This window comes from Rattus norvegicus, chromosome 4 (assembly GCF_036323735.1).
Source record: "Rattus norvegicus strain BN/NHsdMcwi chromosome 4, GRCr8, whole genome shotgun sequence".
Classification (NCBI taxonomy): Eukaryota; Metazoa; Chordata; class Mammalia; order Rodentia; family Muridae; genus Rattus; species Rattus norvegicus.
In genome coordinates, this window is record NC_086022.1 from 148,187,234 (window position 1) to 148,204,959 (window position 17,726).

General features: G+C 51.7%; 2 protein-coding genes across 7 annotated transcripts in view; one reads left to right on the top strand and one right to left on the bottom strand.

Annotated features, from left to right (window-relative positions):
* Window positions 1–276: 276 nt before the first annotated feature.
* On the top strand, window positions 277–9,887 carry Creld1 (cysteine-rich with EGF-like domains 1). The gene is made up of 11 exons (NM_001024783.1): window positions 277–388; window positions 556–791; window positions 1,208–1,290; window positions 4,880–4,990; window positions 5,283–5,374; window positions 6,347–6,523; window positions 6,608–6,703; window positions 8,261–8,344; window positions 8,491–8,586; window positions 8,718–8,852; window positions 9,231–9,887. The coding sequence occupies exons 2-11, from the start codon at window positions 618–620 to the stop codon at window positions 9,443–9,445; spliced, it is 1,263 nt and encodes a 420-aa protein (NP_001019954.1). The 5' UTR covers window positions 277–388; window positions 556–617; the 3' UTR covers window positions 9,446–9,887.
* Window positions 9,567–17,726, bottom strand: part of Prrt3 (proline-rich transmembrane protein 3) — a 9,287-nt gene continuing 1,127 nt past the window's right edge. For 2 of the 6 annotated variants that reach the window (XM_006237062.5, XM_017592850.3), the window contains exons 2-4: window positions 13,828–14,961; window positions 13,484–13,639; window positions 10,168–12,634 (exon numbers count right to left, since the gene is read on the bottom strand). In XM_006237062.5, coding sequence (XP_006237124.1) covers window positions 10,854–12,634; window positions 13,484–13,639; window positions 13,828–14,827 — 2,937 coding nt within the window. In that variant the 5' untranslated portion in view covers window positions 14,828–14,961 and the 3' untranslated portion in view covers window positions 10,168–10,853. Of the gene's footprint in view, window positions 12,635–13,167; window positions 13,384–13,483; window positions 13,640–13,827 lie in introns of those variants that run through there. The other 4 variants (NM_001309463.1, XM_008763200.4, XM_006237064.5 and 1 more) reach the window with 4 other exon arrangements.

The window sequence follows — 17,726 nt, forward strand, 5'->3', positions numbered from 1 at the left end:
GCCCTCCGGACTGCGGCGTTGGAGAAGGGTGTACTCTTTACGGAGGCAGTGGCGTTGAGAAGACTCGGCCCACAGCGCCCGGGGCGGGGGCGGGGACTCTTTTTTTTTTTTTTTTTCTCTCCTCCTCTAAGGTCTAGCAGGATTTGGATCCTCCCAGTCCTGTTACTGGCAGTGCCTCCGTCTCCCAAAGAGGATCTGAACTTGACCCCTTCTCTTCATATCCGGATCCGGGCTCCTCCCCCAGGACCGCCCATCCGCCTTTCTCTCGGAATATTTTGGGAATCTAACCCTCTCTCTCTAATTCTGGCCCCTAATAATCCACTGAGACCCTAAAACAATGGGCTGACGCCTATTCTTTTGCCAGCGATCCCGGCCACCTCCCCCTACGGTAACGGAGAAATAATTTCTCTGCTGGAATTGTAGATTAGGCTCTTTTCCCCTCTTCCAGCGCCTCTGCTTTCAGTACCCCAATTCATCCTCGTTTGTAATTACGTAGGTCTGGGGCTCTGAGCCCCAAGGCACTTCAGAACCGAGTACCCGCTTTCCTCTTTACAGGCTGGCTTTTCCAGTGAACCCTCCCCCTGCCCTCTATCTGCACGTTCCCAGCCTGGGAAAAGATGGCTCCACAGCCCCTAAGGGGCCTGGTCCCATTTCTGCTCTGGTGCTTGAGCCTGTTTCTTAGCCTCCCAGGACCTGTCTGGCTCCAACCCTCTCCTCCTCCCCATTCTGCTCCCCGAGCTGAGCCCCATCCATGTCATACCTGCCGGGCACTGGTGGACAGCTTCAACAAGGTGGGTGCACTAATAGCCTCGAGGGAGGGGCTCATTATCGGAGAGCGGGGAGCTCTCTATGCAAATCTGCATGGTCTCTACTCCCAATATGGGTTGCTTGCTTTAACTGTATGGCCTTCGGGTAAGGTGCTCAACAGTGTTTAGTTTCCTGGTCAATAACATAAAATAATGAAATGTTAGAATGTTAGGCCGGGTGTGGTGGTGGCACAGTCCTTTAGTCCCAGGTCTCGGGAGGCAGAGGCAGGTGAATCGAGGCCAGTCTGGTCTACAGAGCAAGTTCCAGGACAGCCAAAACTACACAGAGAAACCTTGTTTAAAAAAATAACAATAAAACAAAAAACAAACAAACAAACAAAACCCAAAATGAATGTGTCCAGCTCTGTACTCAGATATTCCTAATTCCTTCCCTATTCCAGGGCCTGGAGAGAACTATCCGGGACAACTTTGGTGGTGGAAACACTGCTTGGGAGGAAGAGAAGTTGTCCAAATACAAAGACAGGTAAGAAGGTAGTGGTGTGTGTGTGGGAGGGTGGGGGGGGTATATACCCCAACTCTCAGGTTCTGTTGATGGTTGGAATAGATTCTCTGTGGAAGCATTTCACTCCCCAGATCCTGAACATTTTCAGAACAACAGATAAGGAAACCAAGCCCCATCTTCGTGAAGCTTGCTTTTCAGTAGAGTAGACACAAACAGTACACACTGCCTGTCAGGTGAAAAACAAGAATGTGGGTAGACCACAGCTGGGTGGGAGGTGCTCAGGATGGTCCATTTGTGCAGTAGGAGGGCTGACCTTATGTTTCTCCCAAAGGCAGCTGGAACAGAGTGAGCAGAAAGCTCTAGAGAGGAGTTTAGATGTCCTGGATGTGAGGTCAGAAGAGGGCCATGGATTTCCTGGAACTGGAGTTAGGCGACTGGGAGCCACTCTATCTGTGGTGGGAACTGAATAATTGCCGAGCTACATCTCCAGCCTCTGGTCTTAAGTGAAGAGCTCAGTCACACTCACAAAGTACAGGAAGCCAGGGCAGTGTGGAAGGAGTGGGGAGAGCAGCTAGGGGATGGGAAAGGAGGGATTCTGTAGTCTGGGTATAAAGGCAGCATGGACTAGCAAAACATCCAGTTGTGCATACAGTGAAAACTAATTGAGATCTGAGCCTACTCCGGAGATCGTCAGTTGACGTGATAGATTCCTTATGGGGCACAGGAGAAAGTGCTACAGACAGCTGGCAACTAGGTGAGTTGTGCAGGTGTTTTCTGCCAGCAGAGAGGCTGTGGGCAGGGGTGGGGTCAGGCCAGGCCTCTGAACATGGTGGCGGTGAAATGTGCCCTGGACATCCAGGTAGCCTCCATCTCACTCCAGAGATGGAGGGAGAAGAAGGCCTAGAGACAGGAATGGCAGAGGCCCTCCAGCTTTTCAAGGTGATGCTGAAGGAGGGGCAGCAGAGAGTCTGAGTTAGACCAGTGGCTAGGGTTGCTCTTCTCTCCCATACCTGGTCCACGGTACGGTGGTAGAGGTTTGGATGATGCTCCCACTTGGAAGGACAGACAGCTTACTTCTCTGGAACTCTGGCCGTTCCTTCCCCTCGGTTTCCTCACTTAGGAAATCAGCAGAACCAAGAGTACTTCTGCTGCATAATGGCTTGTGGGCTCTTCTGTCTTTTCCTTTAAAAGTTTTATTCTAGTACATAGTTTTTCCACTTTTGATACTAGGTTTAATATATATACACCTCATGGCTGGCCTTGAACTCACAGAGATCCGCCTCTCTTTGCCTCCACAGTGCTGGAACTACAAGTGTGCATACTTGGTGTCTTCCTAATTTTTTTTGTCACTTGTTTATTCTGTGTGTGTGATTGTGTACACATGTGCACAGCTTTCGCGCCAGTTCTTCCCACTGCTTCAGTCCTCGGGATCGAACTCGTGTTCTCAGGCCCAGTCTTGGTGTGAGTGCTGCACCTCTTGAGGCATAGTGATCCCCAGTTTCTTCTTTCCTTTCTCCACTGTGTCCAACCCTTTAAGTACGTGATATGACACATGATGTTTATTTTTAATGTTTTAAATTCAGTTTTTGAGATTGTAGTATAAACTTTTTTTTATGTTATATATTCGAGTGTGTATACATGTGCAGGTGCACGTGCATATATATGTGCTCATGGTATTTTGACTCCAAGTCTCTTTCCATTTATTTATTTTCGAGGCAGGGTTTCTCTATGTTTTGGTACTCACTCTGTACACCAGACTGGCCTCGAACTCAGAGATCTGCCTGCCTCTGCCTCCTGAGTGCTAGAACTAAATACCATGCCTGGCTGCCCTACCTTAGTTCTCTCCCTGAACCTAGAGCTCACTCCAACACTCCCCCAGCGCTAGAGTTACCAGGCTACGCTGGGCTTTTACATGGGTGTTGGAGTCCAAGGTCAAGTCTTCATGTTTCTTCAGGAGTTACTTTACTGAGTGGGCCATCTCCCCAACCCTCACATCATATTTTATGTAATAAAAAAAAAAAATCTGGTTTTGAGATATGATCTCATCTAGACCAGGCGGCCATCCAGGTTGCTATATAGTTGAGGATGGCCTTGAACTCCTGATCTTTCTGCCTCTACTCCCCGAAAGATGAGATTACAGGTGTGAGGCGTAGACATCTTGTTTATTACTAATTTCCTATATTGTAAAATACACATGGAAGAACGTAACAGGCTGGGAATGTAGTGGAGTTGTCAGTGTTTCTCTCATATGCACAGTACCCTGGGCTCCTTCTCAGCACCTAGTAAAACAGGCACAGTGACACACATCTGTAATTCTAGTACTCGGGAGGCGGAAGCAGGAGGTTAATGTTGTACCCGGCTACGTAGCACATTCAAGGCTACATGGCCGAAAAAAAAAAAAAAAAAAGAAAGAAAGAAAGAAAAAAGAAAAGGGGGAAAAAAATCCCCAGTGGGACACTTGGTAATTCTCACTGCCGTGGAACTACCTCTGTGCGCTTCCAGAACTTGCTCATTTTTATTAATTCTGTTTTTGTTTTGACACACTTTCCTTATTATATTTCAGGCTGGCCTCAAACTCAGTGATCCTCCTGCCTCAGCCTCCAGAATGCTGCGATTACAGATATATGCCACCACTTACTCATCACCCAAAAAAGCAATACCCACTGAACCTCTTGTCCCCATCTTTCCTCCCCCCAAACCCCCAGCTACTCCAGTATGCTCTCTCAGGCAGAGACCCGTGAGGACTGTCTGATTTCTTTGACATCCTGTGTGGTGACGCCGTTTATGTCTGGCTTCCTTCACTTAGTCTCGTGTTTCCACGGCTCATCCCTATCGTGTGCCATGTGCGGCACATTACGTCATTCCTTTTAAGGTGGGATAATTCCCCACTGAATGGCCATGCTGCCTTTTCTTTCTTCAGTTAGTGGACAGTTGAGCTGTCTGCCTCTTGCTTGTTATGAATACTGTGGCTGTGAGATTTGGGTGGAAGCTTTGGACACCTGCTCTCCATCTGGTTTGCGTGCGGCCTGGCGAGGACTTGCTGAGTCATGGTGGCTCCTTTTAGCTGATTGCGCCATCTCAAAGGCTCACTTGCCGTGCGGAAGGGATTCCGGTTTTTCTACATCCTTGCCAGTGCTTGATAGATCATATATTTGCAGGAGCTGTGGGGATCCTCTCTCGACCTCTGAGCTACCCCTCCCGGCCTCATGGGGTAATTTTAGTCCTGTCTTTGCAGCATGGCTACCCCTGCTATCCCAGGTCAGATGCAGGAACCGAGGACTCCGGATTCACCTGCAGAGGTGTAACCATAGAAGTGTGCCCAACATGGTGGTTGCACACTGGCATGTAGAGGCAGGAGAGTTCTAGGCCACCCTGGGTGACATCGAGATCATGACAACCGAGGGGCCAGAGTTGAGAGACTTAATGACTTCCCAAATCACACATCTAGCTTCTGATCTAGGTCTGTCTGATTCCCAGGGCTGATAGCTTGTCTGTTATTAATGTTCCATGGCCCCTTCCTTGATATTGTCATGTATTCAGGGAGGTGGAGAGAGACCCGAGGAGCAGGTGGGTGGACGATGTTCTTCTCATCCCTGTCCTGTCTGCTCAGTGAGACCCGCCTGGTGGAGGTGCTGGAGGGTGTGTGCAGCAAGTCAGACTTCGAGTGCCACCGCCTGCTAGAGCTCAGCGAGGAGCTGGTGGAAGCCTGGTGGTTCCACAGGTGAGGGGCGGGAGGGGCTCACAGACAGGCCCTGGCTTTTACTTGACCAAGAAACAGTTGCATGACAGCCTAGTTGAGAGCCTTCCAAATCTAGATCTGAAGACTTGCCTCTGGGTACCAGGCCCACAGTCTGGGATTGTTTACTCCTCTGCCCAAAGGGCCTTGATCAACTGGTTCCTGGGACATAGGCCCATGTTGAGCTGAATTCCAGATTCGGGGAGAGTAGGAGAAGGCAGCCACTCCCGCACTGTCAGCACCCTCGCCTTTCTGCCTTTCTGCCCCTTACTCACAGGCAGCAAGAAGCCCCTGACCTCTTCCAGTGGCTCTGTTCAGATTCCCTGAAGCTCTGCTGCCCCTCTGGGACTTTCGGTCCCTCCTGCCTGCGTGAGTCTTTCTTGGTCCTCTTTGGAGGTGGGAGGGGACTGCTGAGACCAGGGAGCTAGGCCTGGCTGGGCGAGTACAGCTTACTCCCTTAACATCTCCAGACCATCTCTCTCTCTCTCAGGCCTGGGTCAGGCTGCGGAGGAAAAAAAAAAGCACAGGGCTAGCCTGAGCCAGGTGCAGTGTGGCTGCAATCATTGTCGCCTTCACCTGTGCCTCCCTCATTCACATGTCTGGTCAGACTGGGAAGGGGCAGGCACATGCCCTGAAGTCCCCATTGCTCCCATCTGTCCACCTCCACAATATCTTGTCAAGAGCTGAGCTTGGCACAGTCCTGTGCTAATTAGTTTGTTTGCTTGTTCGTTTATTTATTTATTTTACTATTTTACTATTAGTTATTTGGTTTCGAGCCCGTGAGCCTGGGCTTTGAACTTGTAATAATCCTGAGTTAGCATTCTGGGTGTTGCCACCACGCTAAGCTCCTAGCTATTAGAGCTATTTCTCCTGTAAACAAGGTGTAAAGGGTCAGTTTCTGGAATGGTGGATCTAGTCTTTAGAAAAGATACGGAGGTACAGGCCTGCAGTGCTAGTATTAGGAGGCTGAGGCAGGAGGATTTTCAGTCTGTTCAGATAAATTCTGTGGACTTCCTTAAGATTGTGTCTCAAGCACTAACACTCTGTGTGTGTGTGTGTGTGTGTGTGTATGTGCGTGCGTGTATGAAGAATAACTGAGTTTGAGGCCAACCTAGTCTGTATACTGAGTTCCAGACTAGCTGGAGCTGCATAAGTGAGACCCTCAGAAGAGAAAAAATAGGTTAAATAAAAATAAAGTTTACAATAGGCTATTTCATGTAGCTTCTGAGTGAATCATAAAATTAATTTTTCTTTTTAAGAATATTTAGGACCACATAGAAAATAGCCTCTTGGATGACAAAGTTGTGTATAAAATCTCACCCAACTGATATCTGCCCACAGCATGTCCTGGGGGCACAGAGAGGCCCTGCGGTGGCTACGGGCAGTGTGAAGGGGAAGGGACTCGAGGGGGCAGCGGGCACTGTGACTGCCAAGCCGGCTATGGGGGCGAGGCCTGTGGCCAGTGTGGCCTTGGCTACTTTGAGGCAGAGCGCAACAGCAGCCATCTGGTATGTTCGGGTAGGTAGCCAAAAGCTGTGGTGTGGGGCGGGGATAGCCGGGGCACCTGCCTGCTGGTTCTTACACTGTCCGATTTTTACCCAGCGTGCTTTGGTCCCTGTGCCCGCTGCACAGGACCCGAGGAATCCCACTGTCTGCAGTGCAGGAAAGGCTGGGCCCTGCATCACCTCAAGTGTGTAGGTAAGTGGGGAACATGGAGGTGGGGCAAGCTTTATCCCCTCTATACACATATGCCTGCCTACACCACCATAGTCCTATTCACAAGGACACTCGGCCTGGCTGGAAGGCAGGTACAGAGTAGAAAGACCTGCATGCAGGGGAAGACTCGTGTCCACACCCAGCTCAGTGCAAGGCACTGATGGGTCAGGAGTACCTTAGAAGAGGCTCTCCTTTGGCCAGGTCTTTGCTTGGCTTTCTCGGTGTAGCTCTGGCTGTTCTGGAACTCGCTTTGTAGACCAGACTGGCCTCGAACTTAGAGATCCAGCTGTCTCTGCCTCCTGAGTGCTGGGATTAAAGGGGTGTGCATAGCAAAACAAATCTTACAAAAACAAAGCAACAACAACAAAAATCTAGAGTGGGATCTGAAGTCTAGCCGGGAGATGACTCATCAGTTAGAGGTGCTTGCTGCCAAGGCTGAAGACTGAGTTCAGTCCCTGGGACACACATGCTGAAAGGAGAAAACCAGCAAGTTGTCCCCTCATTTCCAGTTGTGTGCCATGGCATGAGTGTGCCCACACACATACACATGTATGCATGCAAATGATAGTAAATTTTTTTTCTTAAAGAATGACAAGAATTTAAAGCCACTTGTGGTAATGCATGCGTATTTGGCTCTGGGATGGTGAAGGCAGGAAGATTAGGAGTTCAAAGTCATCCTTGGGAACAGTAGTTTCAGGCCAATCTGGGTTGCATGAGACCCTGTTTCATAAATTAAAAAAAAAATTGTTTTTAACATACCATTTACCCAGGCTATTTCATATAGCTTGGGTAAGTGCCTTTAATTCCTGCTCTTGGGAGGCAGAGGCAGGTGGGTCTCCCTGAGTTTGAGGCCCAGCCTGGTCTACAGAGTGAGTTCTAGTATAGCCAAGGCTGCAAAGTGAAACACTGTCTCAAAAACCCAAACCAAAACCAGCCCTCCTCTCCCCCAACACACACACACTCACACACACACACACTCACACACACACACACTCACACACACACACACTCACACACACATACAACACACACACACACAACACTCACACACACAACACAACACACACATACAACACACACTCACACACACACACACACACACACTCACACTTTTCTTCTCATAGTCCTGATGTGAGTGGTCCAGTTTAGCAGTGAAGCTATCCTGTCAGTCCCTCAGGGACCCAGGTCCCCTCTGCCTTAGATATAAGTTGAATGGATGATGCTGACTCATGGTCTCCTCCTGCTTCAGGCCTCAGCATTCAGGAAGTGAGAAGGGGCTGATGGTTCTTAAGTAAGGGTGGAATATGTCACTTTCATCTCCACCCCCATCAGAGGGCTGCACCGTGCTGCAGGGCAGATAAAGGCTTGAGTGTCTGGCTGGGTAGTGCTGGTCCAGCTGCCCCATTACTTCAGAGTTGGAAGTTGGCCTGCAGAACCCACCACATTTGTGATCATAGACAAGTCCACTCCTGACAGTCCTACCTTAGTTTCCCTGCTAGTCCTGCAAATTGACACTCCCAGACTTTGCCCTCTCCACAGACATCGATGAGTGTGGCACAGAGCAAGCTACCTGTGGAGCCGCCCAGTTCTGTGTGAACACGGAAGGGTCCTATGAGTGCCGAGGTCAGTGTCAGCTGCCGAGGGGAGAGGTGGGATGGGAAAGAGGGACAGGAGATGGTGCTTTGTGCCTTCCCCTCCAAACTTCTGCCTTCTCAGGCTCCGGAGCCTGAGACCAGGGGGACCCCTCACCTCTGCTCTCTCTTCTTCAGATTGTGCAAAGGCCTGCCTGGGCTGTATGGGAGCAGGGCCAGGGCGCTGCAAAAAATGCAGCCGTGGCTACCAGCAGGTGGGCTCCAAGTGCCTAGGTAAGTCTTCTGCCAAAGGGGGCTGGAGTATGGGAGGGGCAAGGATGCACACTGAGACGATGGGAGTGAAATGCAGTCTGGGAAGCCATGGCAGTCAGCACTCCGACCTGCTCCCCCATCCCCACCACCAGATGTGGATGAGTGTGAGACAGTGGTGTGTCCAGGAGAGAACGAGCAGTGTGAAAACACGGAAGGTAGCTACCGCTGTGTCTGTGCTGAAGGCTTCAGACAGGAGGACGGCATCTGTGTGAAGGAGCAGATCCCAGGTAAGCAAGGTGGGAGGCTGGGCTGGTCCTAAGAGAGAGCAGAGAAGCTCCACCACTACCCAGCTCCCAAAGAGGCTGTCTGCCCTGAGACCCAGTCCCTGTGCATTCTCAAGGTTGGCTTTTGGTGGCCTCACTTCCGTGTAGAAAGAGAATTAGAGCTGGCACCAAAATTCCACATCTCTAAGCCCATTTTTGGATGTTCTTTGGCGTCCTCTTCAAGCTTTAGCAGCCTCTTCACCTCCCAGCTTCCTTCCAGCTTAGGGTGGTAGCCCCTGCAGAGGCTTTCTCAGTAGTGAATGGGTGAGCTAGGTAGGCCTGCAGCAGTGATCAGGCAGCAGCTCCGGGAACCGGGCAATGATAGGTGCACCTCCTCTGCAGAGTCGGCGGGCTTCTTCGCGGAGATGACAGAGGACGAAATGGTGGTCCTGCAGCAGATGTTCTTTGGTGTGATCATCTGTGCACTGGCCACACTTGCTGCTAAGGGGGACTTGGTGTTCACCGCCATCTTCATTGGAGCTGTGGCAGCTATGACTGGGTACTGGTTGTCAGAGCGCAGTGACCGTGTGCTGGAGGGCTTCATCAAGGGTAGATAATCCCTGCCACCACTTACAGGATTTCCTCCCACCCAGGCTGCCCCTAGAGGTTATTTCTCTCTCCCGCTGGACACCTGGGACAGCATTGTTTCTCTTTGAGACTGGGGTAAATACCCTTTTACCTGCCTTACTGAGCAGCCCAGGACCCCAGTGGCCCTGGGGGATGAAAAAGAGGTCCTGAAGCTGCTGTCTTGAGATCTTTGCCTAGAGGACTGGCGGGCCTCACAGTGTGTGAATTCCAAGACAGTTTCTCCCCAGGGAGGCTGCAGGTGGGCTTCAGCCCCTGCTCTGGATGAGAGGCGTCCCCTCAGGGGTGGGGCCCCCATAGGCCTCCTGCCAGGTGCATGCTGCCAGCTCCTGTTGTGTGTTCACCGCCCACACCCCAGCCATTGACTTATTTATTCATCTCAGGAAATAAAGGACGGTCTTGGAAACTGGAAAAGCCTCAGTCTTAACAACCCACCATTGCCACTTGAGTGAAGTTTTCTACAACCCTGGGAAATCGAGGGCTACCATGATAGAAAAGGGGTGGGAAGGGGCTGGAGAGAGGTCTGTTGTTAGGAGCCATGGCTGCCCTTGCAGAGAATCCAGGTTCACTTCCGAGCAAGCATGCAGTGCCTCACAGCCATCCAACCTCTGTCCCAAAGGACTGGACTCATTTTCTGACCGTCACACACGTGATGCATATACTAGACACAGGCAAAATGTTCATACACACAAAATAAATCTACAAAAAAAATGTTTTTAAATAAAAACCAGGAAGGAGTGGAGGAAGGAAAAAGATAACAGGAACCAGCTTAGGAGTTGGTCTTTCTGGGTTGAACACCAGCTGTTCTCATTTCCGAAATGGGCAGAATGCTTTCCGGTTAGGCCTAAAGTGGGGATTACAGGAGGTGGGGACCCCACAACAGACAGGTTTTTAGTGAGATAGGGGTGGCTGTTCCTACCAAAGCCGGAGGAAACATTCCTCTGGAAAGCTCTTGATTCCTGTGGGGAAGGGTCTCCTGGCTCTCCTGTTAGGAGAGATCCTGGCTTGACCAGAGGGGAGGCATGAGCCTAATCGGAAGGATTTACTTCTTTGGCACAAAGAGGACAGTCAATCCGGACAAGTGAAGTGCACCTCTCCACACTGGAGGGGCAGGAGTACCTGGTCCCTGTCCCCCATGGTCAAATCCATGCACGTCCACCCTGTGTTCCGTGTAACTCACGGCCTTTGTGCAAAATATCTGCTGAAAAAAAATAGAGATATTAAAAAAGAAAATCAAAACGAGTCAGGTAAATTCAAGCCCGGCTGTACCCAGGAGCTGCAGTCAGGTGGAGGCCCTGGAAGGCCAGTTTTTCAAATGCTCAACTGTCTTGGCTTAGCCACTTCATGTGGACATTGAGGAGAGGTTCTCCCCATAGCTGCTTAGAGCTCTATAGTGTCACTGGAGGCGCTGTGAGACTCGCTGGACTTGCAGCGCGGCTGGCCCTCGCCCTGAGGCTCCCCGGCCCGGGCAGGAGCAGGGGCTGGGGCTGGGGTAGGTGGTGGCAGCAGCTGCACGGTGCTGGGCAGTTCATCTAGGGGCAGACTGTCCACGGACGACAGCCCGTGACGCCACGGGTTCCAGCTGATCTTCAGCGAGCCCTTGGAGAAGCTATCCAGGGAGCTGCCCGAAGTCCCCGCGGCCGCCGCGCCGACGGGCGGATTCACCACGTGCTGCGGGAGCGACGTGCGCAAGCACACCTCACTGAGAGAGCGGCAGCGGCCTCGGAGCAGCGATGTGCCCGCGCCATCGAGCTCAGCGTCGGGCTGGCTGCCGCGGCGAGGCCGCAGGGCGCCCCCTGGCGGCGAGGAGGCTAAGCCACGGAGACCGCAGCGGTGGAACACACTGTCTCGAACCAAGTGCTCCCGGAAGAGCGCGGCGTCGATGCTGCGGCTCAAATTGATGGGCGACGGTGGCCTCAGATCCAGCTCACTCAGCGACGGTGCAGGCCCCACACTACCTCGGGACATCCCCGGGCCACCTGGACGACCACGACCCAACGATGCAGCCGAACCCCAGGGTCCAGAACCAGGCGTAGCAGGGAGCCCACCTTCCCCAGCAGCGTTGCGGATGAGACTTTTGCTGATGTCCAGGCCGCCTGTGCCCACGCCACTGGGCCCCGCATAGCAGTTATTGGGTCTCTCGGGAACTTCGCTCTTGCCAGTGGGCGCGGGGCAAGCCAGGCGCAGCAGCTTAGCCCAGCAAGCGTGCTCTGTGGGCGGCCTGGGACGAGTGGCAGCCAGGGCGGCCAGCGCCAGGGCCAGTGCCCAGGTCAACTCCAGCAGACGCAGCCAAAAGTGCACGCCCCACCAAGCCCAGGAGAAGCGACCCTCCCGGCCAGGCCCTGGGTACAGCCAGAGCGAGGCCGCCAACTGCAGACCACTGGCCAATAGCCCCAGTGAGCCCGCCACAGCCAAAAGCCGGGGGCCTGGACTGGCATCCCAGCCCCGAGGGCCTTCCAGCAGGCGGCGACGGCACAGGCAGAGTGTGCCCAGAGCCACTGACGCGCCCCAGGCGCAAGATAAGCCTTGTGTCAGAAGGTTGAGCACAGGGCTAGTGGAGAACAGGTCGGTAGCCAGCAAACCTGCGCCATGCACCGGTGCCACGACTCCCAGCAGAAGCGGCTTCTGTAGAGGCTGTGGCAGACCAGCACCCAAGCCCAGCAGGGTGAGTGCTGCCAGAGCAGTGAGTAGCAAGGGGAAGGGCAAGTTGTATAGCACCAGACCTGCACGTACTCCCAGCCGGGCCTGAGAGCCATAAGGATCCGTGAGCATGTAGGCAGATCGGAGCCCTGAAGCCACCAACACCAGCACGGCAGCCACTAATGCCAATCGGGGTCCCGCTAGGGCGGCTGCCAGTGTGACCAATGCCAACAATGCTGGAAGCAGGAAAAGCACTCCCACCCCATAAACATGAAGCTCCCAGGAAAAACTCAGCACCCGCCGCAGGGGTCCCCAACGTAGGGGAGGTGCGGTGGCATTGGCTGGGGGGCTAGAAGCTGGGATGGGAACCATGGAGCTGGCTGAGGGCTCCGGAGGGGGTGGCTGCCCCAGAGCTCTCTGTGTGGTGACTTTAACGAGACCACGCCGAGATGTCGAGGGGGCCTGGACAGGGGGTGCTGGAGGGTGGCTTTGTGGGCGACCCGGCCATTCCTCGGCTTCATCTGCAATAATAACAACATTAAAAGGGTTTCTTGGGAAGAGCTGTGGAAAGTGGGGTGTGGAGTTACATGCTTGTAATAGGAGGCGGGGCAGGAGGATCAAGACTTTAAAGCCATCTTCAGCAACCATAATAAGTTAACGTCAGTCTAGGCTACCTAAGACCAACCCCCTCTATCTCAAAACAAATAAGAAACAACACAACAGAACCCCGAACAAACACAAAGTGCTTTTGATTTTTCCATATTCAAAAGTATAGTTGGTAAATTAATTTTCCAAGGTTGTCTGTCAAATGGAGATATTAGCACCTGCCACCGTCACTGGATCACGGCATATGTCTAGCTTTTCCCGTCAAAGACAAGGCAGATGTAAACCTCCTTTCTTTTCTTTTTTGGTGGTGGTGGTGGTAGTGATGATGGTACTGGAAATTGAACCCAGGATCTTTCATATGCCAGGCAATAATAATTCTACCACTCAGTTGCATCTCTAGCCCTTTCTAATTTTGATTTTGGAAACAGGGTCTTAATGAGCTACTCACACCGGCCTTGAACTCAGTATGTAGTTCAGGCAGGTCTCAAACGTGTGATCCTCTTGTCTCAGCATCCAGAGTGCTGGGGTTCCGGGTGGGATGGAGGATGACCGCACAAGATATGTCTATGCTGCACAGAAGAACATTTGGGCTCAAAAGAGCTAATGTCTTGTCCTGGAGTCTCCAGCGACCACTGGTTTGCTTTTGTCAGAGGTCCTAGCCTATTCCTTTCAGCAGGTGCTTTCTCCATTTAACCCTGGTCCCTGCCCCATCGCTAAGCACAGGTTCTCGGTGACTCTCCCCTCACCCCTAGCCGTGGCCTCACCTGGCTGCAGGGCCCTCATAGGGCTCTCTGTTCCATTTGCAGCTTGAGCAGAGTTTAGGAGATCAGGGATGAAGGACTTGGGGGTTCCTGGGGCCTCCATTGCTCCTCTCACTCGCTGCGGGGAGATGGGGTCTACTCCATTCATTGAGGCTATTGCTGAAATGGCAAGAATAGTCACTACCTTGTCTGACCCTCCAGTACTCCCCCAAATCCCAGCCCCTCAGGAGGGAGGCACCATCACCCTAATTCCTCCAAAGGAGGGAAATGACATTCGGAGTTACACCTAGCTGTCTTGGACCACTGTCCCTCAAAACCCCACTCAGTCCCCTCATGCTGATACATACCTGGTCTTAGGTGCCCATCAGAAATGTCTGAGGCTGCAGGTGGTATAGGCGGGGGTGCTGGGGAATCTTGTCCTCCATGGTGGTCAGTCTGTTCGGGTTGGGGTCCCAGAGAGCTGACTTCCCAGGTATCCCCAGCTCCACCCTTTTTGGAGGGTTCAGCTGGCAGCCCCTCAGGAAGAGGAAGGCTTCTGGCCAATGCCCGGTCTAGCTGGGTTCCAGGCTCTGGAGTGGACTTCACCTCAACTGGGGCCTCAACTGGGGGTGTTGATCCAACCTCAGGTGTTGCTGGATCCTGCTGGGTGAGTAGGGGGCCCTGGACAGCCTCCTGGAGGCCCTGTTCATGTCCACCCTGCTTCCCCAACACTAGTGTCCTCACAGCACCCGTCTCAGGTACCAGAATGTGGGGAGAACCCTGGTAACCCCAGGGCAAAGCCTGTGTGTGGGTCTTGGCTTTGGCCATTAGCCCCTCATCCCTAGGTGGCTGCTGTCCTGCTGGGCCTCCAGGCTTCTGTGAGGCAGTGTCAAGTGTGGCTACTGTGAGTTGAAAGCTAGGAGTTGTAGGGACAAGAGTGAGATGGGGTGCTCCCATGGGGTGGGGTTCTGGTGCTTCTGTCTCCAGAAGCTCCTGTGAGTCAGGAGGTCCTGTCCAGCCTTGGGAGGTGAGTGCTCGGGCCAGCTGGAGGTCATCAGCTCTTAGGAGTCTTTCACCTTGGACGACCCCGGGGGCTACTTTGGGCCCGTGCAGTGCTGGTCCGAGGGGAGAGTCTGCAGGCCTCTTGGGCCCTTCAGCATGGGCCTGGGGGGTGCCACTGTGCCGGGAACTCTCATTGTCCAGCTTCTCCCAGAAGAGGTCAAAGGTACGTGGCTCTGACGGAATCACGTGAGGTTCTGAGTTCTCAAGGGGTCTGGGAAGGCCTCTGACCAAGGCAGGGCCAGCCCCCAGGCATGGCAGCAGCAAGAGCAGAAGCGGAGATGCACAGGCCTGTGGGCTGGGGGCCATGGTCTAATTCAGTGCCTGAGTGTACAGCCCTTGACCTCTAGAATTCACTGGTAAGTCTACAAAAGCAGAGAAAGAAATGACCAATCAGAGAGAGATGGCATGAGGGTTGACCGGTCCAAGACGTCCTCAGGGGGCTGATGGGAAAGAAGAGAAGCATTAAACAACAGTGTTGTCCCTGGTTTTAAAGTTTTTAAAAACTGGGTCTCGGGCTGGAGAGATGGCTCAGCGGTTAAGAGCACCCGACTGCTCTTCCAGAGGTCATGAGTTCAATTCCCAGCAACCACATGGTGGCTCACAACCATCCGTAAAGAGATCTGATGCCCTCTTCTGGTGTATCTGAAGACAGCTACAGTGTACTTATATATAATAAATAAATAAATCTTTGAAAGAAAAAAAAACAAAAACTGGGTCTCTACTCACACCACTTCCTTTGCTTTCAAAACCTTCTGACTCCCCATTGCTCTTGGGAGAGAATACAAGCTCTATTCCTGGCCTTCCAAGGCTGCGGCCAGGTCAGGTGACTCAGCCTCTGCCCTGACACCGGCTTCTGTTCCCTCAAGATGGGCTGCCTTCTTTACCCGATGAAATCTATGTTTTTCTTGAAGATTTTATTTTATTTATCTATGTGCATTGATTGGTATGAGGGTGTCAGATCTCCTGGAACTGGAGTTACAGTTTGTCAGTTGCCATGTAAGTGTGGGGAATTGAACCTGGGTCCTCTGGAAAGGCAGCCAGTGCTCATAACCACTGAACTATCTCTCCAGTCCCAAGATTTTATTTTTTGAGGCAGGGTCTATGTAGTCCTAGCTGACCTGGAACTCACTATGTAAACCAAGCTGGTGTAGAACTGAGATTTCCTTGTCTCTGCCTTCTGAGTGCTGTAATTAAAGGTGTGCATGCCACCCAGGCCCAGCCTTTTAAGTATTTAATATAGATAGATAGATAGATAGATAGATAGATAGATAGATAGATAGATAGATAGATAGATATACTCATACACACATACATGATAGGGTAGTTGTATATAGTAAGTGCATCTTATTTATGATATACATATATATGTTCCTATGCACATATATGTATGACAAGAGTAGTTGTATATATTAAGTTCAGTGCCTGTGATTGCCAGGGGAGAGTGTGGGATTGATTGTCCAAGGGCTGAGTTAGGGGCATGTGGGAGCCACCCACCCTCAGTGCTGGATACTCTACAAGAGCAGGAAGGACTGCTTGCTCTAGCTAGCTAAGCCATCTCTCCAGTCCCTGAAAACAGATTTAAGTTTTTAAAATGACATTTATGCATTTAATTAAGGGGGGATATCTGCCACAGCAAGCGTTTGGAGGGCAGGACAACTTGTGGGAATCAGTTCTCTCCTTCCATGTGGTTCCCAGGGATCAAACTCAGGTCATCGGGCTCTGTGGCAAGCATCTTTAGCCGCTGAGCCTTCCTGCCTGCCCTCGAATTAGATTTATCAACACCCAACTTTGATAAAAGAGAAAGAGGAACACGCCCCTGCATTTGAGGAGGACCTTGAGTTAGATTCCTGGCATCTTGTCTCCTGGGTGAGTTACTTTGCTTTTCAGCATCGTGGTTTTGGCGCTTATCTCTATGACGCTAACAAGAGTGTCTACCTCAGGGGATTCATATGATGTATAACTAATGAGACACACGAAGGTCAGACCCACAGTAGGAACTTTTGATAGCAGGGCCCTATCTTCTCAGCCTTTGTCTGGAAAGGTTCTTCCCCCATAACCCCTTTACTAGTTCAACAAGTAAACTGAACAGACCTTGGGATGTAGCAGTGAACAAGTTTGAGAAGACTGCCTCCTCCCCGCTATGGAGAGACCGTTCTAAATAAGATGGACAATACATGATTTTAAAGTTAAGGACCAATGAGATGGCTTAGTGGATAAAGGGGCTTGCTGCCAAGCCTGATGATCTGAGAGTTCAATTCTTGACCAGGACCCACATGGTGGAAAGAGAAAACGGATTCCCTTGGGTTGTTCTCTGACCTCCACATATGCATGCATGCACACGAAGACACACACTCATACACACACGCAGACACACACGATACATAGAATTTTTTTTAAAGTGTTAAAGTTCAGGTCCTTAGCAGAGACTGGAAGATCTCTGTGAGCTCAAAGTCAGCCTGGTCTACCTATCAAGTTGCAGGCGGGCCTGAGAAATAAGGACTGTGTAAAACAATGAAGTTTAGCTTTGAGGAAAATAAGACGTGGTTAGACGATAACAGATGTGAGTCCCAGCAGGGGTGCCAGGAGAGCCTCTCTGAGGAGATCCTCAAGCAAAGGTGGAATGGTAAGAGAGAGTCAGGCATTTGAAGCTCTGAGGGGAGAGCATCTGGCAGTGGGAACAGCATATGCAAAGGCTCTAGAGTGGGAACGAACTCAGTGAGTTCAGAACATCTCCTGGGTTTGGCGGTCAGAAGGCAGGGGCTTGACAGCAAGGGTGCCTGTAAATCATCACAAGGACTGGAAAGCTTAAAAGTGATGAGGTCTGAGTAGTAGTGGGTTTTTTTGTTTTTTTGTTTTTGTTTTTAAGGGAAAGAGGTCAGCATCATGTCCAGGGACGACTGGAGGGTAGTTTGTATTGGCCTAGACACTCCTCCCCAGGGACACCTTCTGTTCCTGGCTCTACCTACCCGGAGCAATGCCCCCTGGTAATCCAGGTCCTGTCTGCCGTTGACCTGGGGCTCCTGTCTCTTTCCTTTACACCTTCAGCCCCTGTGCAATCCTGGCCTGGGTGATATTCCCATGAGATCCCTATTCCTAAGTCCATCCTTAAGTAGGCCAGGGAGGGACCAGCCGTGGAGCCAGCTGAGGGCCAGCTGTGTTCAGGCAGGCACTGTGTCCTTTTTCTCTTGGATAGAACCACCTTCGG